We start from the raw sequence: 26177 nt of genomic DNA on the forward strand, positions 1-26177 counted from the left end.
ACGTGTACCTATCCCCCCTCCCCCACCCCCCTTGTACTTACCTACCCCCCTCCCCCCACGTACCTATCTACCTACCCCCCCCCCCCCCCCGCAACGTACCTACCCCCCACCCCACTTACCTACACCCCCCAACACCGCCTACCTGCCCCACCTACCCCCACCCCGGAAAAGAAAAAAATTTTAGCGCTTTTTATGTTATATTAGTCTATCATTTTTGTTATTTCTAGTGTTTTTTCGATATTCTGATTTTGCCCAAGTTAGGTTAGAGATTATTTTGCTCGACAATTCGAGTCGTTTCCGGTATTTTACCGGCTATGTTTTTTTAAGCTGAAGTCATGACTTGAAATTTGTCTTGACTTCTGTTTTAGAACGTTGACTACTGTTTTCGAACAATGGAGTTTAAAGTAGCTTAGTTTGTAATGTATAGTAATTAAGAACTGATGGTAATATTCTACCGGCTATGTTTTTGTGATTTTTCGCTTGACCAAAATTTTGTCTGACGCTTTTGACTTTTCGTCCTCAAAAACGGGATAAACAGGTAGCGCCCAGCGGGCATTAAGTGCTCTTAGAGCCTTTCAGCTCTGTTTCAGCTCAAAATAATTTGGAGACATACTTACGGTGTTAAGGGCGGTTCTTAGAGGTCGAAGCACCCTAACTGTTGAGCCCCCCCCCAATATTGTCCCTACCCCCCCCACTGCGATGTTGCCCCCCGCCACCCCACTGTTGCCCCCACCACTCCCTTCCCCATCAGCCCCTGGCCCACCCCCCCCCCCCCCCCCCCCGGTGCTACGCTCGAACAACCGATCGCTAAAAACACGCAATTTTATACTAATTTTCACAATTTTTTTCAAGCTTTTTGAAAATTTTTGTCGTTTTTTGAGTTTTTCAGCCCCAGGTGTCAAGGAACCTCATGTAGTGTTTTATAATAGGTTGCTGCATAGTTTCTAGTGGTAGTGGAATGATTTCAGCATTTTAACATCGCGAATTTTTTTTTTTACAAATATTGCAAATTTTTTCAATTTTTTACATTTATTTTCAGTATTAAGGTTCTTATGCCTAACAGAAAATCTCCGTGTGGTTTTGATACTAAGTTATTGGAATATGTTTCATGGCCATGGATTAGTTTTCAAATTTTATTAACACCAATTTTAGCTGTTTTTTTTTTCATTTTTTGTCATTTTAGCAAATTTTTAAAGTATTTATTTTTTTTGTTATTTTTTAGGTTTCTACAGCCTCAAGAGCCACATAGCCTCCTCTATGGTTTGATTGTAGGTTACTGCATAGCTTCTAGATAAAATGGAATGTTTTTAAAGATTTTGATATCAGCAATTTTTAAAAATATTTGCAATTTTTTCAATTTTTTGAATCTTTTTGATTTTTTTTATATTATTTTTTTTCCGGCACCAGGGTCCTAGGGCCTCCTCCAAATTTGATGAAAACAGTAGCATAGTTTCCGGAGTTAATGGAATGGTTTTCAATATTCTAATGTCTCCAGCTTTAGCAATTTTTTGATAATTTTTTTTTCAAATTTTCGGAAAATTGTTATCTTGTTCCAAATTTAAGGATCTTTGAGCCAGTGGTTCTATATAAAGCTCCAAATATGGAGACTGGATAGTTTCTTGAGACGATGAAATGGTTTTGGAGATTTTAATATCTTGAATTTAAGCAAGATTTTGTTAAAATTTGCGATTGTTTTCAAAATTTTTGAATATTTTTGTAAATTTCTGAGTTTAACGATCATTACTGGCCAACGAAGCTTTTCAAGTCTGGCAGATGGGTTACTTGAATTAACTCCATAGACAAGTTTTAGTTTTGAATATTTTCACTGCGAAATCTGGACGCTTTTCTTTTGAATTTTGCAATAATTTGCAAATTTTTAAAATTTCAGGTTTTAATTTATTTACTAACAAGGCTAGAAAACTAAAAGTTGCAGATTCGAATCAAGCTAAGGCTAGTCTCACTATACCGTGGCTTGCTACTGACGAATTCAACCACTCGCCGGTCGTTTGAGAGCAATTCGTCCGACGTTAGTTGGTTGTATTTCTTCACCTTCTTTTTCAATCATACTCAAGATTTTCATAAAAATGGTTTTGGATTGAGGATTGAGATAACCGGTTTGATGATTTGTTTCTGTTTGCCGATTTTGTATTTTGTTTGCTATTATATGAATTTGTTCTGTTTCTATGGTTTGTCTATTGTTTTGGGTTCTTTTCGTACAAATATTACTTCGGTTTTTGTCCAGCGTTGTGTATAATTGTTATGTCTGTTATTAATTACTCTTGAACGAAGTTCATTGCAATTATTGTAAACCTGTTGGTCTTTTTAATGCAAATTTTTCTCTTAATTATTTTTCGTTTTTCTTCTGGAAACCTCTTCGACTTTTCAAGTGACTTTTTCGAGCTTTCATTCTTCAGTTTTGAGTGATCACTATTGCTCTAACTCCGAAATAAAGGTTGTTGCTAAGAAAAATTCGGTTGCAGCAAAGCAAAGACAAGGCCTGGTAGCCGAGTGTTCAGTGAGTGTGTTTTTGAGTTTTTTCAGCCACAGGTGTCAAGGAACCTCCTGTAGTGTTTTATAATAGGTTGCTGCATAGTTTCTAGTGGTACTGGAATGATTTCAGCATTTTAACATCGCGAATTTTAGCATTTTTTTTACAATTATTGCAAATGTTTTCAATCTTTACATTTATTGTCAGTATTAAGGTTCTAATGCCTAACAGAAAATCTCCGTGTGGTTTTGATAATCAGTTATTGGAATATGTTTCATGGCCATGGATTAGTTTTCAACTTTTATTAACACCAATTTTAGCCGTTTTTTTCTTCATTTTTTGCCATTTTAGCAAATTTTTAAAGTATTTATTTTTTTTATTTTTTAGGTTTCTACAGCCTCAAGAGCCACATAACCTCCTCTAGGGTTTGATTGTAGGTTACTGCATAGCTTCTAGATGTAATGGAATGTTTTTAAAGATTTTGATATCACCAATTTTTAAAAATATTTGCAATTTTTTCAATTTTTTGAATCTTATTGAATTTTTTTATATTATTTTTTCCGGCACCAGGTTCCTATGGCCTCCTCCAAGGTTGATGAAAACAGTAGCATAGTTTCCGGAGTTAATTTATTCTGTTTCTATGGTTTGTCTATTGTTTTGGGTTCTTTTCGTACAAATATTACTTCGGTTTTTGTCCAGCGTTGTTTATTATTGTTATGTCTGTTATTGATTAATCTTGAACGAATTTCATAGCAATTATTGTAAACCTGTTGGTCTTTTTAATGCAAATTTTTTGCTTAATTAGTTTTCGTTTTTCTTCTGGAAACCTCTTTGACTTCTCAAGTGACTTTTTCAAGCTTTCATTCTTCAGTTTTGAGTGATCACTATTGCTCTCACTCCGAAATAAAGGTTGCTGCTAATAAAAGTCGGTTGCAGCAAAGCAAAGACAAGGTCCTGGTAGCCGAGTGTTCAGTGAGTGTGTTAATGGTTCAGGAGGTTAGTGGTTCGATTCCCGGCGGAGGCAAATTGTTCTTCATCCGCCTGTCGTTCGAGAGCAATTCTTCCGACATTAGTCGGTTTATGTTTATAACCGTTATAAAGCTGTGTTTTTTATTTTGATTTGGTGATACGCTCGTATTTTGTGCTTGTCTTCCGTGTAGTTGTATCTTCTTTATTTGTTGTCATTTCTGTTTGTGTAGGAGTTGGGGAATCCTAACTTAATATTTAAATACGCCATTAAAGCAATAGTTATATATTTTTACAGTAATGGAACCATGTAGAGAAATCAACTGTAATGAATACAATCAACAAAGCTCCTGAAGCTAAAACGTGGTTACATAAAAACGATGACTTCTACTTCTCCAATTCATTTTGAACGATTTGACTTTTCTCACATGACTATACTTGATACCATGACCTCTAAATGCTACTATATCCTGCATATATCCCCCTCCTGAGTGGCGGAGACCCAAAAACGGTGCCAAAATAGAATATCCACCAAAATCCGCAAAAGATCCAGAATACGGCAGACTATCCACCAAAATCCGCAAAAAAATTCAGAATATTGTAGAAAAAGAATATCTATTAAAATAAAACCCATATCGTCCCATAGGTTGTCCACATCGCCCAGTAGGTTGTCCACATCGCCCAGTAGGCTGTCCACGTCACCCAAAAGTAAAATAAGCTGAAAAAACCTGAAACAACCAAATTTCACAAAAAATGATGAAAATAAGCGAAAATGGAAACTCGAGTCAAACAAATATAGGAAACAAAGTCTTTTAATGCCAATTAACGCTTACAAATGAGTAAAGAATGCTCAATGAGGCCGAGTTTCTGTCAAAAAAGAGGAGAAATTATGTGCTAAAGTGGACGAAATCGGCTTAAATTTGGGAGAAAATTTGTACTTTTCCGTACGATACTTGCCATTAAGGTTGCTTCTATTTGTAAATAATAGCAGCTTTCTTTACGGAGAAATTGAAGGGGAGTCTTAGGGACAAAATATAAATAAATAACCGAAGAAAATAATTTGGGAGAATAACAATGTTGCAAACAATCTGCAAAAGCTTCAATTATGTCAACATAAAGCAAAATTGTTCAATTGCCCAATTTCCCACATTCTATACGCACATGCGTCAACGTGAGAGTGCTTTTGCACGTTGAGCAGAACCATGAGCCCCTTGAATGTGCTCTTAAGAGAACACAATCCAAATGAAGCCATTTGATGAGGCAGTTTTTGATACAACATTTGAGCATTGCTCGATTATATGACTCATTACAAAGACAAAAGCGCTCTTGAAAAGTTAATTTTGTCTCACCATTGCTCATAATTGGGTACACCTTTGCATTGTTTTTGTGTAATGGCTCTTTTTGTCGGCTGAAGGCAATTTGCACGATTTCAGTCTTTGTTTACTAACTGTTTGCCTCAAACCATTCAGTTTTATTTGCGCTGTTTTGTACTCATAATTGAAAGCGACTGCTTCATGTGTACTAGAATCAGGAGCCTCTAACGGCTGTTTTACACGGTCAACGCGTAGCCAAGCCTGGGAACATTCAGAATTCTTTCGGAATAAGAATATTGTCTTTAGAACTTGACTTTTTTTTTCTCTCTGAGGTGAAACTTTAACACTGTAGATAACTTTGTAGCTGGCGAATAAATTCAACAGACAATATTTCTACTTATTCGTTGAGTATGGAATTCAAGATTAGAACATCAAGACCAGTAGTGGCTGATAATGCAGAAATTTCATTTTCGTCTGGTTTAATTCAAATTCCAAACAACAATAGGCAAGGCTCTGAGCCAATCACTTTTTGCCGATTTTAAAGCCTCTACGTGTTCTATGAAATCTTTCTATCTGACCGTTTGAGTGAGGATAATAAGCAGTTATTCTAAGCCGACATAAACCAATAGTTTTTTGCTAAGCATTCCAGAAGTTGAAATTTGAATTTAGAACCTCTGTCTGTGGTTATGTATAAAGGCACGCCAAACCTAGAAAACCACGAATTCAGAAAGGCATCACTTATAATGTCAGCTGTAGTTAGTGATAAAGGATGCGCTTCAACTCATTTTGTCATTTGGTTGGTAAGCGTTGCTAGATACCTATGAGGAGAATCTGGAACTGCTGAACGTGGTCCCACAATGTCTAGATTTATATGGCTGAACCTGGTAAATTTTTTGTCTTCAAATTTTGATCTCTTGGTACTAAAGACATTCTTTGCATCACAAATTGATACTCTGACCAGCTTTTGGCCATTTAAATCTTGCTAGAATCACCCTTCTCGCATCTTTCCAATCAGGATGACATAAGTCTTGGAACTGGCTGAAAGTAGGAAAGCGATATTCCGGAGGAATAATAGGTCGTGGAGCAACAGATTTCATTTATCATTTGAGTACGGACATTTTCTGTTTGTCTTTTTGCTATTTCCGGTAAATCAAAAACGTCGATATAGACGCCGGATACATTTTGAGATTACCAAAATTCCCCAAACCTGTACCTACCGGCCTACCACTCGAACCATCCTTCACCGTAAAACAGTAATGGGAAAAAATAACGGGGCCCTGGAGACGAATCCAATTTAAAAGTTGAGCAAAAGTAAAGTTCGACTTGAATTTTGTTGTAATGAAACGATGAAATTTGATTAGCGTGAAGGAAAAAAATAGTTAAATAGCTTCCTTATTAGGCGTATATCAACAGTTAAGGTTCACTATTGTAGGAGTTGGGGAAATATTATTTAAATACGCCTTTCCCTTTAAAACAATAGGTATATATTTTTACTGTAATAGAAACATGTAGAGAAATCAACTGTAATAAAGACAATCAACAAAGCTTATGAAGCTAAAACGTGGATACATAAAAATCATGACTTCTACATTTCCGATTTCTTTTCATTTTGAATGATTTGATTTTTTCTTACATGACTATACTTGATACCACAACCGCTAAATGCTACTGTATCCTTCGTTTGTTTGTTTAGATTTTGTCATTGTTCTTCTTGTTCTTTAGTACTATTTTTTCTAAGAAATTATATAGCAATTCTTTGGTTTGTGTTAATATTCTATTTTCTAATCATTAATATTGTAATAATTATTATAATTATTCTAAATATTATAATTGTCTGGCTATTATACAAGTGAGCTAATATCTGTTACCGATCAGATACTGTGCGGGCCCTAATACTAGTATCGCCCATATTATAATGATCTTCCATCTTCAAGCACTTATTTCTTAAATATACCACGGAATTGTTTGTACTAAGTAGCGGTGGAACTCGCTTGTCAAAGACAATACTAAAATTGAAAGATCTAAGATTCCTGCAAAAAATGTTAATATTGAAAGATCTAAGATTTCTGTAAAAAAAACGTTAATATTGAAAGATCTAAGATTCCTGCAAGATTCTAACAAGATGTTCTTAAAAAGATCAGAAAAGTTGATTTCTCACGAGATCTTTAAAGGGTCATATATGTCTGACTTTTTTTTGAAAGAATCGTCGGCGATTAACGCTGTATTACAAGATAAACTTTTAATCTAGACTCGGAGGGAGAGAGCAGATGAAAGGGCGACGGAATGTTAATCCTTGCCCATCTGTTGTATAATATTCATCAAACAGAATTACAATTTTCTTGTTCATTGGTGGTTCATCGGGTTGTCCTGGCGCCCACATTTCTGTCAATACTTCAGTTACGTCGATACCCGATAAAGTTTTCCACTGGTGAGTGAAGGGTGCCTTTGTGATGCCTAACCACATCGAGTTTTCTCCTAATTTTGAAAATAGAAACTCGATTTGTTCGTAGCTGCCGTCCAATTCACCAAACATTCTTGCATTGTGGCGCTCTTCGCAGTATCTTTGAGCCTCGTACCAGTGTAGTTTGTTTTGCACCCATATGTACTTTTTTGTTATTCTCATTCTGGGACCTACGCAACTGTTCTGGGCAGCTTCTTTTCCGTCTGACTGTTTGCAGCTCCACATCTGGTACTCCACGTACTCCTCGTCACTTTCTTCAACTCCTGTCTCCGGAAATCGTGACCAGCAATAGTCGGCGCCACCTGGAAACAGAACATGCACGGGCCGAGATTGCGCGGGGCAAAATATAACAACGACGGTCAATTGCTTAATAGAAAATATTTTTTAGAGGAAAATCTTACTATTTTGCCGATGAAAACAATGAATAATAGTAATAAACTGCTCATTTTCTGTTTCCAAAAACGTATATATTGCATACAAATATATGTGTATTCAAACGGAATAGAAAAAGAGTACACAGTTGGATAATCACGACTATCTAACTGCGTAATCTTTTTCTGTTCCGTTTTCTGCTTTCTACTGGTAGTCTGGTCTAATCATTTTGGTGCACTTTAAACAACTCCTTAATCCGATAAAATTTCTAACTTTTGAAAAAATAGTGAGCGAAAAAATTAGAATTTCCAAATTTCCAAAAAATACGAATTTTCTAAGATGATTAGACGTGCCATTCTTTCGGTTTTACAAACTACATACTACTGTTTATCTTTTCACAATTTTTTCTTGGTCTGGGGAGGGTCTGATCAGAGCTTACTTTGAGTGTACAAACGTCTGCACAAGGGTCTGGAAAACATCTGGACCCCGCATATGACAATTTCAGCAAAATGGTCTGACCAGTGGCATTTTGGGTCTGGGGATGGTCTGCGCGGAGGTCATTTCAGGCGCACAATCGTCTGGACAATGGTCTAAATTTGGTGTGGACCATGGTCGCACACAAGTCTGCGCAATGGTCTGGATTTAGTCTGGACGAGGCGTAGAAATTTGTCTGATCACTGGTTTTGTTTGGTCTGGGGATGTCCTGAGCAGAGGTCGTTTCAAGCGCACAATCGTTTGGACAAGAGTCTGAATTTACTCTGGGACGTGGCGGTACAAAGTTGTGGACAATGTTCTGACTTTCGGCTGATGTCGTTTCTTTCTTCCTTCTGGGAAGGTCGGATCAGGGACAGCTTTGAGCGCTCGTCGAACGAACACGCTGTTTTGAGCGCACTTGAGACTGATCAGAGGATATTTTGTTTTAGGGTGGTCTAATCAGAGGTTACTTTTGTCTGGAACGGTCTTATCAGAGGTTACTTCGGATGCTATTATCTAAGTAGTGTTCGTGCTGAAAGGCAAAGCAAAACTAAAAATATAACAAATTTTGAACAATGATACTAGTTTTTTAAAGGTGACCCTAATTTTTTACATACTTAAAAAAATTTAGTTCTATTAAAAAAATATAGCAAAAACTTCAACTGCCGGTCTGTCATTTTCATTATAAGATTCAATGAACGGTAAATTTTGCGATCCTTGTATTTCAACCTATTGATCAGCTTCATTCAATCACCGATGTCTAAGTCTATGGTTGTGTCTGTTCTCCTAATAGATTTTTTTAAATCAAACACTTTAAGAGAAAGAATCTAAGACAACTACTCAATGATATCTGATAATTTTAATTAACAATTTGTGAACTTCCTACAAATCCAACTCTCGCAGATTTTAGGTGCAAATTGATTCTTGCTATAAATTTAATTTTTGATTAGATTTGCATAACAACCAACGCTACAGAATTTGCGTAATTCAAAGTCCTTTATTGAACAGTGGGTTTATTGAACAATCTGATTTAAATTCAGAAATTCACTGAGTCTATGAAACATACCACTGAGTAGTGTGCTTTTTCGCATGACCGCCTTTATATGCTTTCTATGACAAATTATTGTCTATTGTTATTCCAAGATAATAGATTTTATCAACATTTTCAATTTTTCCCCGTTGATTTTAAATTGTCCAGTTTTGCGCTGTCGTTTTTTTTCTGAAAACCATTGACTGATTTCTCGATGAAATGAGTAGGATTCTTTTTAAGCAATCTCTCCATCTTGCTAGCTGAATTTTAATGTTTGCTCAAAACGGCTGGGGACCCAGCTGAAGGGTCTTCTAGTGTGTCAAGTTTAAAAATGACGCGTGTTTGATTCAGCAAAAACTAGTTTCGCTGATTTTTTTGTTTGACTTACTTCATTCACAAATGCAATGAAAGGTTTACACGGTTCAAGAAATTTTTACAAGTTGGTCGTGTTATGAGCAATACGAATATACAATGAGATAATTTGTATTCGTATGATCATTGATTTCATTCAGCTTGAAATGGTAGGTTTTTTTATACCTCTCAGTCTGTATAAATCAATCATTTTTCTTCTTTTTGGAAGGCTAACTTCCGACCGATGCTCTCTAATTTGTCGTCAGTGGGTTTTTTCTCCCACCAGTTTTGTTCCAGATAACTAACTAGAGGTCACATTTCTGTGAAATGCTGCTCAATAATATGGGGTAAAGAGTAACTACAGTTGCCTAGAAAGACCGTTGCGCGAAAAATTGTGAAAAAAAACTAATCAGTGTAAACACGAGCGAGGCCGCTTACGGGCGAACAGAGATGCAGCAGGCTCTTAATACCTTCGCCACTCGATGTTTTCCGTCTCCTCTAGGAAACATTTCTACAACTCTTCGAGGGGCCACATTCCCCGTAGCGTCATATCCTTGAGAATCCGTACTGTATTTTTGACATTAAGCGAATTACCATCAGCCAATTTCACACTTCGTCGGTTTTGGCAGATACTTTTGCGTTACATGTCTCAAGATGCGGTTCGGAAACTGCTGCACATTTCACCAAAACTCCATATTTGCAGGTCTAGATGATGGAAAATAGCCTTGAGGTAGTGCAGTATGGAAGCAATGAATAAGAAAATGATTAAAGCTAAAGGGTTCCTCATTTTCGTTTGCATTTGATACAATTATCAAAGGTCTCTATTTGAGTATTCGATGTCTACAATCTCTTTGTGCAATTTGTTCTTATCGAGGCCTTCTACACAGTTTTTCAATTCTTCAGAAGCTCCGATTAGAGGTTTGCTGTTGTAACTGTACAGATATTTTGGTTGGCACCCGCGTGATGTATTAAAATGGTACCAATTAAAAAGGTGTCAGTGGCACGTCAACAAAAGCAAAACTGGGGTTAAAATACAATTAAAGACTAACCTATAATGTTTTTTTTTCCTTGACGTTGGGGAAATAGATATGTCAGAGTTCGCTAAATGTCTCGTATGTTTGATTTATTTCATTTATGTTTGCTGCTTCACCATACATTCTTGGCGTGCTGTAAGACCTCGAATAATAATGTGCAGAATAATACGTCCTGATATATATAATGTGGGTGGTTGTTGAAGGGCCACTTGCTGCTAACAATCAGTACAGAGGCTGCGCTTTGGAGTTACTGGGTATCTGTCTCCGCTGAAAACTTCCGATAATCCGGATAAGTTTCAACTTAGTGTTTTTTCTGCGAAGTGACAATCGATTTGCCACCCATTGTTTTGTGAAGGAATGCCTATGGCAGATTGTGAATTTTCAAATTTGACTTCAAACTTCTGTTGGTTTTATTGCTTGGAATAGTTTGTTTATTTTGCTCTAGGGATGGCATCTGCAGTTGAAAGGAGTTGATTGAGAAAACATTGATTGAGAAACATTGATTCCTCATTGATAAAGAAAACTATTATTGAAAAACGGGAATGTCTGAATCAGCTTTTTTTTCAAAAAGTAGCGAAGGTGATTAAAGAGTGTTTGTTGATGAAAGATTTATGAGTATTGCAGCTTTCCAATAGGTTTATAAATGTGCTTACGAAAATTGAAGAGACACCAAAGTGGGTCAACAGTTCATTTAAAGCTTCATTGTAATCTGAAAAAGCAGGTGTAAGCCTTTATGAGCTCTTTTGCCGTGAATGTTACCGAGTTCTGCAAATAGGTGAATCGTTAAGTATCCGTTTTGAAGAATTGTTTTGAGCCTTTCTTGAGAAACTGTTTATCTAATCAAGGAATCGCATTGGGTTGCCGTTGACGTTTTGTAACCTTAGAGGAGGTAGCTTAATTGAATTTTTTTGATGCCTATACTGCGTAAGCGGCGTTTATAAGCTGTTGGTGGCTATATTGCATACGCGGCGTAGTGTGTTTCTGGACGCTTGTAGGGGAAGAATTTGTGGCATCATTTTACCCAGCTTGCTTTATACTGAATATTACTTAAACTTGTTGAGTTTGAGCTTACAAACGCAGTTTCATGAGGAATAGCACTTTGTAACTGGTCAGTATTGCGCACTGTTTGGAAGGAGGGAACAGTTTTCTGTTGGTTGTTTGGAACCGCTGCTAAATTATTGGCAATGCATCTGGATAGAATTTTTTCCGCAGATCTTTAGTGATGTGGTTGATGGTCCAATTGTTTTTAACGGTTTGCTTTGGATTCTTCTAGGCCGTACAGTTTCAAAGGTTAGAGAAATATTTGGGAAAGAGCCTCCAGACAAACTCTGATTATTAATGTTGGAAAACAAATTGTTTTGTTGGCTTTTGGATGCATCAGAGAGTTAGCTACGCGTTTCCGTTTTTGATTGTTTGCAGTTTGAATTCGATTTTGCGAACTATCTTCTTGTTCATCAAGAATTTTTGTAGGAAAAACAAGTAAATACTTGTTGTTCTTTTCTTAATCGGGGGTTAACTGAATAGCAGGAGGGATCGACAGCTTGTTGGAATTTGTGTGCTCGACCACTGGATTGCCAGACGTTGGTTGACTGGCAACTAAACAAATTCGAATGTTTCACTGCCTATTTTTTTGTTGATTCGTGAACCATGCACACTTCGGCTGGAGAGGACAAGAAACCCTAACCTTGCAACTTTTGCGTACTGTTCTGGCTGAAAGTTTTTGATCGCTGAAAACTTTTGTTGTCATTGTAAACTCAGTAAAAACTGTAGATCGGGAATTCAATCCATCTGCCCGGGTCGAATGTCCTCCCTAAAATCCTCCCATTTTGTTGTAAGAGTGTGGGGGGGGGTAATTTGTCTATGGGGGGTAAATTGATGTAAGAGTGGGGGGGGGGGGTAATTTGTTCAGAGGGGGTAACATGATGTAAGAGTTGGGCTGCAATGGGAGGACTTTTCAGGAATTACCACCCTGACTGAAATTGCCATGTAAGAGTGGGCTGCAATGGGCTGCAATGGGAGGACTTTTCAGGAATTACCCCCCCCCACCCCTGACTGAAATTGCCATGTAAGAGTGGAGTGCAATGGGAGGACTTTTCAGGAATTACTCCCCTCAGTGATAGAACAAAAGGTATTCAACAGTAAGCAACGTTCAAGCCAACAAGTAAAACTTAGACGGCAAGTTTTTTTGATGCTCATTTAACAGGTTTTTTCGTCTGAAGCCATTGACGTCTAATCAGTTCGTATTTAGTCAACAATTGTCTAGAAAACCTAAAATTATTAAGCCGAAAATCACCTTAATCGATAAAAATCGTGATTACGTTTACTTAAAATTGGGTTAAATGAACTTTTTCGGAACTTTCTACGTATAGTAGAACGTAATTTATTCATTAGAACGATTTTTATAAGCGTTTAAAATAACGGAATCTGATTGTTTAATATTATTCGTTCATTTACTACGTAACATCCTCCGGCCCGGAAGAAACTGGTACAAGTTTTACAAGCTGGCGGACGAGTGGACCGGTCGACATACGTAAAACAGCGGAGGGAGCGTCGCTATCAGAGCCGTAACGGAGTTTCACAATCCGAGCGGTAGGGTAGTAACCACTAGGGTTGGTTTCCTCAACTATCCAAACCAAGTCACCGGTCTTAAGGTGTTGCTCGGCAGGCGTCTGCCACTTAGAGCGTCGGTTCAGCGTCGGTATGTACTCTCTGATCCAACGGGACCAGATCGCATTAGCGTACGACTGCGCACGGGCGTAACGTTTACGACGATCAAATTTATTATCGCCGACAAGAGACGGAATACCGGTAGAGTATTCTCCTAAGAGAAAGTGGTTAGGCGTTGTAGCGTTCCAATCGCCCGGATTGAGAGCATGCTCCACAAGACAAAAAGTATTATGCTGCACCTCATCCTTGAGGCGACGCGTGCCAAGAACAGTATACAACTAGCGCTTGAAGCTGCGTACCAACCTCTCCCAGATACCACCCTGATGTGGTGCGCTGGGTGGATTGAACCTCCATTTTATACCTTTGTGAGCCAGCTCAGCTGCAATATTGACAATGTTCCCCTTTTTGACAATTTCTCGGAGTTGTTTCTCCGCTCCAATAAAGTTAGTGCCATTGTCCGACCAAATCATGGCAGGTGTACCCCTACGTGACACAAACCACTCAACTACCATAACACAAGAACTGGTGTCCATGGATGTAATTATCTCGACATGGAGAGCGCGAGTAGTGATACGGGTGAAGAGGAAGCCCCGCTTTTTCTCAGTAGTACGGCGGACAGTAACATAGAACGGCCCAAAGTAGTCAAGGCCGGTGTTCGTGAAGGGAGGAGACTGGTAAGCAAGTCTCTCCTTAGGTAAGTCAGACATGATTGGTTGCATAGTTAATTCTCGGCATCTCAAGCAGTGTGTTTTGATGGACCGCAAAGATGATCTTAGTTTCAGTACTGTAAAGTGTTCCTGCACCATTAATCTTAGGTATTCAACGCCTTGATGATAATGGTTTACGTGAGTATGTTCAGGGAACAGTTTTACAAACGGATGACGTGCATCTAAGATGATTGGGTACTTTACGTTGGACCCAACATCCATTAACCACTTGATGCGGCCCGAGGAACAGATTAGCCCATTTCGACTAAGGAACGGTGAAAGTGGAGCAATTCGGCTGCTCCGTTTAACAGATTTTTTGTCGAGAAAATCTTTCCTTTCGGTTTCAAAAGACTCTCCTTGCACCAAGTACTGTAGATGACGCTCGACTTCGTCAAGCTCAGTAGGGTCCGTAATGCTACCATCGGGGTTACGGTAGCCGGCATGTTTTGGCAAAAACCGGAAAACGTATGAGGCAATGCATAAGTTTTTTTGATAAGAACTAAACTTATCTAACGGAAATATTCAAGGAACTGGAGTTATCTGTTATTTGACAGATGTAGCCAGAGATACAGTATCTTCTATAGTGACTACTTGGTTGACGCCAAGTTTGATATTTTTTATGACGTCTTTGTTTGGTACGAAAGGGAAACGACTGAGTTAAGAATTGTGGACTTTTGACCCAACTGCTTAGTTGCAAAGCTTCAGCGGACTTTCCACGCTTTTCAGCGTGAGCTGGATTATCCTTAGTTGCGACGTGGATCCATTGGTCCATGCTGGTATACTCCAAAATTTTGCAAACGCGGTTTGCAATAAAGATTGGTTTCTTTTCATTAGAGTTTATCCTCTGAAGAACGGTCGTGCTGTCTGTCCACATGAATACTTTGTTAACAGTTATAGTAAGTGCCTGAATAATTCGTTCTTCACCCGAGCGGCAAGTAGAGCTGCTTGTATTTCTTGTTTTGGGACAGTCATAACTTTCATTGGCGCCACGCGCGCTTTACCAAAACAAACGCAAGCTCTGTTTTTACTTTGCCCGTAGGAGTTGTTACTCGGGCTCGAAGAAATGCGACGGCACTAAAAATATCCTGGAAACTGCCACCAAAAATTTTCGAACCTTGTTTTGTGGGAGCTCATCATACCAATGTTGTCCTTTGACACGCCAGATGTCTTTTAAGAGCAGTCGAGCACCAACAGTAAACGGTGCGACAAGACCAATAGGGTCGAAGATTTTCGAGACCAGACTTAGGACCAAGCGCTGCGTGAGTGACTTTGTGATAGCGCAGCTTGTACCCTACTCACAACTATAGTGTCATTAGTGTGGTCCCACTTTAGCCCAAGCACGTGCGATGATTCCTCCTGGCATGAAGCAAAAGCCCTGGGCTCAGTAGATTGAAGAGAACTATCAATTCGATCAACCAGATTTCGCACATTGATTACAAACTTTGTAAATTTGAACCCACTGAGATGGAGAAGACGTACCAATTCCTTCTTTCTATTGATGGCTTTCTCAGGAGACTCCACTGAGTCAAGGTAATCGTCCATGTAAAACTTTTCAAGGACGGCTTTTGCAGCTTTGGAGTAAAACTTTGCGTTGTCTCTGGCTGTGCGTTGTAATGCATAGTTGGCGCATGTGGGCGAGTTTTTAGCCCCGAGTATATGGCGCGTAAATTGATACACTACAACGTCAGTTGTGGGGTTCTCCGGACACAGAAAGCGAAGTGATGTTTGATCTGATGGTAATACGCCAAACTGTATAGAAACATTCCCTCGATGTCAGCAGAGATGGCATATGGCTGTTGTCGGAAGCGAAAAAGTACATAAATATGGTTTTGGAGCAGATCAGGGCCAGTGAGCAAGGACTTACTCAGCGAGGCATCATGAAATTTTGCTGCTCCATTGAGCACCCTAGGCACATTACCCGGTTTGTTCGGGTTTAAAACCGGATCTTGGGGTAGGTACCACTCTCTATCGGACGGGTTATCTAAGTTGTGAGCGTCCGGAAGCTCAATTACATACCCCTCATTTAGATCTTCCTCGATGGTACTAGCATACTTCTCCCTAAGGTCTTCATCCTTGGCCAATCGTTTTCCAAGAGATTTGAATTGCACAAGGGAGGAGAAGTAATTATTTGGGAGCTTGGTGTTGTCTGCTGCCCAAAGCATTCCGACATCGTATCTCAGGCCATTGTGTACGGTGGTATTCTCAAGGATTTCGTCAGCCCTTGCGTCTGTTGTGGATCATGCGTCGACATGCTTGTTTTCCTCAAATGATTCGATGTTGTACCATGACTTTACTTCACTTGATAACTCCTTGCTGTGTTCGATATTCACTTTAAAGCACGTTGAGGTTAAACAAAAACTCGGTGGTAACGGACCGCTTAAGACCCAACCTATGGCTAAGCGTACGGCAACGGGTGAACGCTTTTCATTGGCACAGTAGTATTCTAACGGGCGGACGGGATGATAGACATCTTGTCCGAGTATCATCTCAATGTCTTTATAGGAATATGTCACGGGATCAAGGACTGCTTAGGGTTGGTAAGCTTCTTGCAGGGCCTGGACATTAATTATATCTGAGCCGACGCTCAGACTCTTTTTAAAGAAAGGGTTATTGGTAAATGGTTCGAAATTCTGATGTTCTATTCGTTTCACAGTAACTTCTACAATCCTAGTATCAGTGACCTCTCCGGTATTAATACCCTTGACAGTTAACTTTAGTGCTTTACTGTGCAAACCGAGTCTATCTGCGAGAATACCGGCCACCCAAGAGTTACTGCAGGAGGTATCATACAAAACTAAAGCCTTGGTATCTAAACCGGACGAATTGACCAACTGCAATTCCGTTACCTGAAGGAGCCCCTTAACATCAGTAACCGATAAATTTGTTGTGGTCTTATTAAGCTGGAGTTGACTAGAGGTTGCTTTACTTTGACCTATGTTGCCAGAAGGCTGAATGGTATTGGAATTTGTTGACTTTTTGTTGGGAAAACCCTATCTGCTCCATGCAATAGTGTTTTATGCAAATAATTGCACCTTTCTGCTCGGCACTTTCTTGGTTGAGGACACTGGCGGAATGTGTGCTTATCGCGTTTTTTGAATTGACCATACCACTCATGCCAGTGTAATGGGTCGCCATTAAACTGAGGAAGTTTCCATTCGGGCAAGGGGTCATTTTGCTTGCTGGTTATTGCATCAGCTAATTCCCTAATCAATGACGCATTGTCCGGTATCAGAGGGGCAGGTGCAGACACCTGCGGACCACTCCAACTCAACGGAGTGGGCCCAACATAAGGGTATGTTGCCTGAAAATTTGGAGTGGCCAGACCAGGTACAACATTACTAGTAGTTGCGATCAATTTTTCCTATTGTGCGCCTGATGGTGATTGCATATTAATCAAAACGGGTGAATTCTGATATATTCGTAGTGGAACTTTAGTGTTAGAGTGTGCGATATGTGCTTGTACATTTGGAGGCGCACTATTCACGGTGGTAGTGTCTTGGTTGACTATTGACGGTCTGTGCTGTGGAAAACGCCATTGGCTCATATTTGGCACAAAGTAATGGCCAAGAGGGATATTGGGAATATTTGGGACAGGAGGAGCAACGGAACATACGATTTTGTGTACTTGGTTAGTATTTTTTGAAAAGTGTTGTAGACAGCAGTCTGAGAGGATGGGAGCAGGGAGGTTAGGTGCAAATAGTGGGTTCGGGATGGGAAGGGCATTAGGGTGAGTGGGTTCGGAGTTGTGCTGTTTGGACTTGGGGGGCGCTCGGATGAAAGGGAACATTTATTACGGGGACTGGATTATTCGCTTGGGGAAGAGTGGCGTTTGGGGCTCGGGGAACAAAATAAATTTGTTTTCGGGAGCATATACGCTGGGCCGAATTGTTCTCAGGCAGACTTGATGTTTCAGGTTCCCTAGATTGTGAAATTTGAAGTTGTGCGTGTAGAAAAAACTCAGACGATTTAGTTTGATTAATTTGCTGTGCGAAAAGCTCTAGTAAAACGGGCTGTTGAATGGGCGGTGAAGAATTCCATGGGGCTGATTGAGAAGGCGGGTGACTATCTGCGGTTCCTTGGTTAGTTGTGCTCGGAAGCGCCGTGCCTTGTTGACTTGTTTGACACATTCGCGCCCGTAGGTGCGCCTGGTACAAAGCCTATGTAATAGCAGCAGGCAAAACACTTTCAGGTGGGGTATAATTAGGGTCGAGTTGTTGCAAGGTCTCATTGCTTAAAATGTAATTGCCTTGACATTTTTTTGGAATAGAAATCCTTGAAATGTCAGTGTTGTGATCTTCCACTGCTTCGCCGTTGTTGTGGCTAGGGCATTCTGGATGGTATTTCGCAACCTCTGGTTCACCAGTTTTCTTTTCGTTGTTGAAATTTAAAGCAAGTGAGTTGTTAATCCAGTCCTGAACAGCCTTTTCACTTCTCATTGGGCTCCTAGCATTGGCAGTCGTTTTAGAGTGGCTACCTTTGGAAACAGCGTCCAGCAATTCAAACACTTGCAGAGTGGCTTCTGCCAACCGTTTCCTATTGTTTTCCTCCAGTTCATCTAATTCTATTTGCTTTTTCTATTTAGCGAGGCGAATGGCTGCCTCATTTTGTTTTTCACTTTGTTCGCGCTTCATTCTAGCGATTACGTAATCTTGTTTAAGCTGACTAGAAGTTTTGGACGAGGGCATCAGTGAGAGACCTCCAGAACGAATGGAAGCCCTCGGTTCCTGATATTCAATCACTTTATCATCAGCAGAGTTGATGTAGTTTTGTGCTGATGTGAGGATCTTGTCGTTTTTTTGTCAGTGCTTCCAAATAAGACTCTAATGAAGGAACAAGTGCTCTTGGATCCTCCGTTTTTACAGCAAATGCAATCAGGTCCTCGTTTTTGTCTACAACAGTCATAAAGGTTTCGTTGCCTTTCACGCTTTGAACTCCTGGCACCGTACAGCTTATTGACTTTTTGATCAAGACTATTAGAAATCACGATGTTTTTATTTCCAAAACCCAGCAGAACTAACTCTGCACACGGTTATATTTAAAAGCACACTCCAAAAAACCAAATCCACGCAAAACAAACCCAACGCGAAAGACACCAAACACAGTACACTGAGACAATTTGTAAAACAAACCGCCCTAAGCCCAACAAAACAGAAGTGGAGCACTGAAAGCTATGCGCTCAACGCGGCAAGACACGAAGGACAAACGAAGTCGAGCGGTCAACGCGCGACGAAACAGAAACGTGACAGACGGGATGTCGAGCGAGCAACGCGCGACGCAACGGAAACGGGACAGACGAGAAGTCGAGCGAGCAGTACGCGAAGGAACGGAAACGAAACGGACGGCAAGTCGAGCGAGAAATGCGCGACGCAACAAAAACGGGACGGTGGCGAAAGAACGGGCGCAAAATGAGCGAGGAGGTTGGAAAGAAACATACTATCAGACCACAGCAAAAAACTCAACCAAAGAAACTCCAAAACAAACTTAAGTCACTCCCTAGGAAGAAGGAGAGAAGCCACTGCACGACAAGCTAGCAGAATTCAAAATGGGGCTTAATATAACGACAAATTACCTAACGGCAATACAGTAGTACACTAAAAAGATGAAAAAGTCGAGAAACTTACTAGCCGTAACTCCAGAATAAACTTAAATCACAACCCAGCAAAACACAAATCAAAACCAATCAGCTTGCTAACAATATTAAACAAGCTGCAGATAAACGTGTATTTGTAGATTATGACCGTTGGAGAAGTCAAGAAACAATCCAGCCATAACTCGAAACCATAAACTTAAGTCACACCGTAGAAAGCACTACCAATCAAACAGTTAGACACAAACATACAGCAGCAAAATCAAAAAACTACAACAGGAGGGCTATTAAATTTGTAAAGTTGGAAAAGTCAAAAGACAGTCCAGCCGTAACTCGCGAATCAACTAAGTCTTACCCTAGAAAACTATAAGACCAAAACCAAAAACCCGCATATTAGCATACTCAACATACTACAGCAAAAACAACATACTTCATCACATATGACATACTACATCGAAAACCGTAGCGGAACAAAACGAAAAGCGAAGTTTTGGGAGAGCGATGTCATTGAAGAAACGGAACGCGGAGAATTTAAAAGTTACAGAACAAAAAGGACGCGGACTAAACGGTTCATAAACGAGCGACGAGAAAATATAGTAAATTGATAATTTTTTTCCTGTAGGCCGGAGGTTGTGAAAATTTTCACAAACCTTTTGTCTATTGAGTTTCACTAATTTTTGGAACCTTCTTCTTGAAAAAAGTTATTTACAAATATGTCAATTTTTTTATGCTTTTGTCCAATTTTGGCGAATTAACCACTTTTTTCTCTAATTTTTTGTCAATTTTTTGCAAATTCTTGTGTATGGAATGGCAATCCAGTAAACCAGACGGTTCTATGCGTGAAAGTACGGTTTTTCAAATATTCGATATTTATATTCTATGTTTTTTCGAGTTGCATCAAAATTGACCAAAAACTTTCAAAATTGGACATTTTGGCATTATATTCTCTCAATTTTTTCTACTTCAGAGGTTATTTTTTGGAAAACAAACCCACTGTGTGAATTTTTTCGAATTTTTTTGTAAATCTTCCAAAAATTTTCGAAATCAGTGTTTTTTTTTCGTCTCAATTTTTTTTTGCGGGGCGTTAATGGTGACTTTTTACTAATATTTTTCAAGATATGGTTTAATTTTACTACCCCTCCAAAAAATTTCAAAAAACGTCAGGGGTTGGGTTCCTTGCCGTCTAAAGTTTTACCAATTTATTACAAAAAAATGAAGTTTCTGTATTACAGTTTTGCTGATTGTGTTTTGGGTTTTTTCGATATCTCAAACCATATAGCCAGCATCCGAGGCGGTCCAGGAAGTTCCAGATCCAGTTACACCTTTGCCTTGAAAGTTGACGAAACATCTTGTTGGTTGTCGTTCTTTCTTCAGCATCCATTCAACAGATGCCTTCTGGTAGAGCCTCAGCAGTGGAATCAACTCACTGCTCTGTTCCACTTGGATCCCAGTTCCTACTGGACTAAATTCATCGCTCTCCGTCTGGCGCAGCCTTAAGATTGTGTTCATATCGTCCGGATTTAAGATCTGGCCTTTCTCATCGTCTGGTAAAAGATTGTCTCTTTCCGAACTTCTCTGATTCCAAAACATATATCTGATTTCCATATATCTGGTAGAGATTGCACGCTTCATCTTGTACTGAGGATCGTATATAAATGAGTCACCATTTGTGTCAAAATCAAGAGCCAGCGAACCGTTAAGATACTCAGTAATCCACAGTTCGTCAGATTTCAAGTCATCGTCTGTTTAACAAGTTTTGCAATACAAATTGGCTAAATAGTGCTCGTAGATTGAGAACGGCACCATGTAAACTCAGTAAAAACTGTAGTTCGGGAATTCAATTCGTCATCTGTCAATGATAGAGCAAAAGGTATTCAACAGCAAGCAACGTTCAAGCCAACAAATGAAACTTAGACGGCAAGATGTTTTTGATGCTCATTTAACAGATTTTTTCGTCTGATGTCATTGAGGTCAAATCAGTTCAGTCAACAATTGTCTAGAAAACCTAAAAATATTAAGCCGAAAAACAGCCTAATTGATACAAATCGTGGTTATTTTTACTTAGAATTAGGTTAAATGAACTTTTTCGGAACTTTCTACGTATATTAGAACGTATGTTATTCATTTAGAACGATTTCTATAAGCGTTTAAAATACTCGAATCTGATTGGTTAATATTATTCGTTCATTTACTACGTAACAGTCATATAGTGTCAGATATCGGAGAGTTTTCACCCCGAGAAATAAATTTGCTGTATGAAAATGGGGGGGGGGGGGGGTTGAATGAGATTTGGCTCGTCGGCTCATTGTTTATGCAAACCCTATTGTCAACTGGATGCATTGATTTCAAATCAATTGAAGCCATCACATTGTTTGCTGTTTTTGATCGATGTTTTTGCTGGGAGAAGTCTGCTTTTAGAAATGAAGGAAGTCAAGAACGACTTCCGATAATTTCCGATTTTTGATTTAAAAGTTACAGTTCGAGTTTGATGTCACAACCATTAAGTATGATTGCGGGAACATAATGCTGTATAAACCGACTGATTTGTAACAAATTTTGCCGCCAATTGAAACGTTGATTAATACTTCTCTCTCACACACATCAATACAAAGCTTAACAGGTTACTGTGCCCAGCCAAACGCACAGGTGCAAACAAAAAATTTTTCTGCAAAGCAGCGAACAAAACCAGAAACAAAACAGCAAAGAGACAAGACATTGCCAAAGAGGCAAGAAAGGGCCAAAGAGACGAAAATCCAAAAAGATAGAGCAAAGGAGAGTCCGAAAAGAGTAGCTAGCAAGGATCAGCAGGGTGAAGTTCCAGGCCCTAGTTTTAAAGGAGTCTGTATGAGTGCCGGCAAAATGCCAAACCAAAATTCAAAACATTAGTTGTTGTAAATTTGTAGAAAGCTATTTTCCTAAAAGGTAGTTTATTGGTTGTGACGCGCTTGCATTTCCGGACACCGTTCGGACATTTTATTTTTGAAAAAGCGCAACCTAATCGAACACCGTTCGTTTTTTGGAAAAGCGCTGATTTGCTGAACAACGTTCAGATTTCGATTTAAAAACATTGTAATAAACGTGTAGTGCAGCGCAAAACTTAAACACTCTACAAATATGGTTGAACTTGATTGAAAAATGGTATAACGTTGGAGAAATAATTATGCTAATAAGGGGCGATACATGTAGAGACTGTCCTTGAGTCTGTGAAGTTATTGCAACCTGGGTTCCGCTAAGGATAAGACCCGACCCAGAGGATCCTTTTACAGTCGAACTTCGTAAGGACGTGGCCTGGCCGTTTCTCAATGACCAGTAATGACACAGACAAGAGGGTAGTGTGTGCATGTAGGACCTCTTTTTGTTTGCCGACCTTTTAATCCTAGTTCTCCTAAGAGTTGGTTTTTGTATGAAAGTAGCAAGTGAAAAGATTTTGAATTGATAAATTGATTAGAGAGACTAATTTTTGTTTTGAATTGATAGACTGGTTAGACAAGAGATGAGTGATAAGAACAAAAGGGTCCAATTCAGCGGGGAAGAGGAGGACTTTTTATACTTTTCGGAGCAATTTGAAGCTCGCATTTTTGACCCTAAGTTGCACAAGGTACTTGATGGTAGTAGCCCTTTTGAAGATTATGTCTCTTCTACACGCCCTAATGCAAAAGACGCAGCTATAGCTAAAGGGAGTGAAATTTTTAAAGAAAAACAAATGTAAATATGTTATGGGCGTGTTTCGGCGCTGAACAAGCAGTCAGTTTTTTATCTTAGGCCATATAAAGGAGATGGGGCTCAAGCATGTGATGTGTTAAACAACTGAAAACTTGAGTTTATAGTCGGAGGTAAAACTTACTTGTTGACATTGGTGAATGACAATGAGAAATAAACTTAAACTAAAATGAGATAAGGAGAACTGATAATTTAGTAAACTTTTCACATTAAGATGTAACCGTACCACAGAGTACAATGAGATTTTAAAAAGAAATCAGATAAATTTTTGGCCATTTTCAGAACTTTGATAACCTTTCATTTCGTTAATGAGTTTTTTTGCATATTCGTGTCATTAATTAAAACAACAATGATTTTGAGCTGTTAGGAGCAGCTCCACGTACTCATTCAACTGCTTTTGAGTTCGAGTTCAATATAAGTTCTATTGTAATTGGGTACCGTCTTTTTTGAAAAGAACTCTTTATAAAGTTTAATGATTTTGATGTCAATTGAAGTCCATTTTGTGGTATAACATCTATTAGCAGAACGAGTAAACACTGCGAGGCGGCAAAGTCAACAAAAGACATTAAGCTTCAGATACGAAAATTTTTTGAGAGATACGAGAAAAATCGGATTATCGCGTTTTTTTACTTGTCGTGCTTTGACTGCTGCTTATAGTGCTAGCCCTTTTTTGAATATGAGACTTCTCTACGATCATTATTTAAAAGTAACAGTTTGAATCTGGTGGTGCTTTGCTTCAACAGTGTAATCTATTTTTAGGTTTCTGATAGTTTTTGAGCTTCGAAAAAAAAACGTTTCTTAATCTTAGTTCTGTTGTTCATAGTCTCTTTTAGCAGCTTAGCTGATTATCAATGTTTTGTTTGCATTCAGTTGCATTTATGCTTTGGAAGATTGACTGCTGAGAAGCGACACGTTTTTCAAAACGGAACGTTCTAATTTTAATTTTGTTCTAACATTTTTGGACATTTTTTTTCCATTTTGCTCTGATGCCTTTCCTGTTGTTGCCCTTTTTGTTGAGTTTGATTAGTTTTGTTTTTGATGAGTTTTAAAAGCTATTCATTGATAACGAACATCTACTTCTAGATGGACTACTTCATCATAATAATTTCCGAAATTCGCGTGGTCTCTAAATCGACGTTTTTTTCACTATTTTTAAAAAATCTCTTTTACTTTTACATTTCAGAAAAATGAAATAGGAATAGTTTATAAAATCAGGAATAGTTTATAAACTTAAATGGATTCTTCTGTACGTTTAAGTGGGTGTGGCCGATGGTCTGGCTCTGGGTCTGTTTAGTTTGGCCGATGGTACGGACAACGGTCTGGCCTATGGTTTGTTCCGTCCAGCCAATTGTCTGGACGATGGTCTGGCATACGGTGCGACCAATAGTCTGAACAACGGTCTGCCCTGGGGTCTGTTCAGTCTGGCATATAATCTGGACATTTTCCGTTCAGTCTGGCCAAGAGTGGCCAAAGTCTGTTTGATCTGAACAAGGGTGTCCAAAGTCTGTTCGGTCTGGTCAATACTTGTTTTAGGGTATGGTCGGTGGGGGCCCACTGTCTGCGACCCAAGTCGGTCTGGCCAATATCTGTCTTAGGTTGCGGACTTCATCCTGGGTAAGATTTAAATGAACTCATAGGTGGTCTGTACTTTGTGAAGCGAATAGCCTCAAATAGCCAAGACATCTGTAGGCGTCTTTCTTAGTTATTTACTTTAAGATTATTCATAAAGGAGGTTTTTTAATCGCGAGCAACATTTGTGACCTGGACTAGAGGAATCTTTCTGGCATGTCGCTTTTTTTACCCGCCGATGGTCAGAAGCATCCGAAGGAAAGACGGCGGATGTCAGAGGATTACCTCATTCCTGATCAGCCAATATTCATACTGATAACATTCCGTCCGTCTGATGTTTTTTGTTAATTGGAAAAAAATCGTCCTAATTGAATATCAAAGGTCTGATTCCTAATTAACAGGGATTTATTCTAGTTTGATGTGCACTTCATTTATAATATATGAAGTTATTGTTTTTTTTTGAAAAAGAATAGCAAGTATGTTGAAAAAAGAAATTGAACGGTGATTACCACACTGATTGTTCTCGTGTTCAACTCCATTGCTGGTGATGCAGACAAAGTATCCAACTCTGTCCTCGCAAATTTCCCCCTCTAGACAATCCACACCCACACAATCATTGTCATCGCGTCTCTTCAACTCAACTTCAATTTCATCGCATGGATCGGTGACAGAATTCCCTCTTGCCATCAATTCACAAGTGCGCTCATTGTCAAGATTTCTCAGATCGTTTGTGGAGACTTTAGGAAAAGCTTGGTCTAACTTGAGTTCATATCCACAGAAGTTTCGATCTTCACAAAATACCCAGCTGCCTTTAGATCCCACTCGCATACAAGAACCCAGATAGTGTCCATATTGCCAGCGCTGACTTAGAAACTTTGCTCTTGCAAACGTCATTTTCATTTTAGGACAATGCCACGTTATAGTGACAGCCCTCAGTGTATCTGTTGAAGCGAGTATGGAGAGAAAAAGAGCTATTTTCTCCATAGAAAAAGAGAAGGAAAAATTAGTCCACAACACTGAAGGGGAAAATCTTGATGGAATTATTAACAAATTTGATTCCAATTCCTTCAAAAGGACGATAGGTGTGTCGGCAGGTGCAAGCGTAGATTGGAAATTTAAAACTTTAATTTGGTAATTTGCATTCATCGTTGATAAAGTTTAATGAAAGCTGCTGTACCATTTATTGACTTCCGTAAAAATAATTTTCCAAGATCAAAATGCATGCCGAGAATTTGACCCATCAGTGAAGACACATCCTAGGTTGAGGTGCCAGACCAAAAGCCGATATGTTCAGACTGAAATGAACGCACAAGGGGGGTTCAAAATTACCCGGTCTGAAAACACCAATGAACGCACGAAAGTCTGGACATAGGCAACTTTGAACGCACGATAGTCTGGACATAGGCAACTTTGAGCGCACGAAAGTCTGATCGTAGGC

At 39.2% G+C, this 26177-nt stretch overlaps 1 protein-coding gene across 1 annotated transcript in view; it reads right to left on the reverse strand.

The window, feature by feature from the left end:
- LOC142340377 (uncharacterized) overlaps positions 1 to 25633 on the reverse strand; it is a 26286-nt gene extending 653 nt beyond the window's left edge. Inside the window, exons 1-3 of the mRNA XM_075390955.1 lie at positions 25249 to 25633; positions 7100 to 7530; positions 4085 to 4172 (exon numbers count right to left, since the gene is read on the reverse strand). Coding sequence (XP_075247070.1) covers positions 4085 to 4172; positions 7100 to 7530; positions 25249 to 25633 — 904 coding nt within the window. The remainder of the gene's footprint in view (positions 1 to 4084; positions 4173 to 7099; positions 7531 to 25248) is intronic.
- Positions 25634 to 26177: the final 544 nt, after the last annotated feature.

Source organism: Convolutriloba macropyga, chromosome 5, assembly GCF_964194025.1.
Source record: "Convolutriloba macropyga chromosome 5, txConMacr16.3, whole genome shotgun sequence".
Lineage (NCBI taxonomy): Eukaryota > Metazoa > Xenacoelomorpha > Acoela > Convolutidae > Convolutriloba > Convolutriloba macropyga.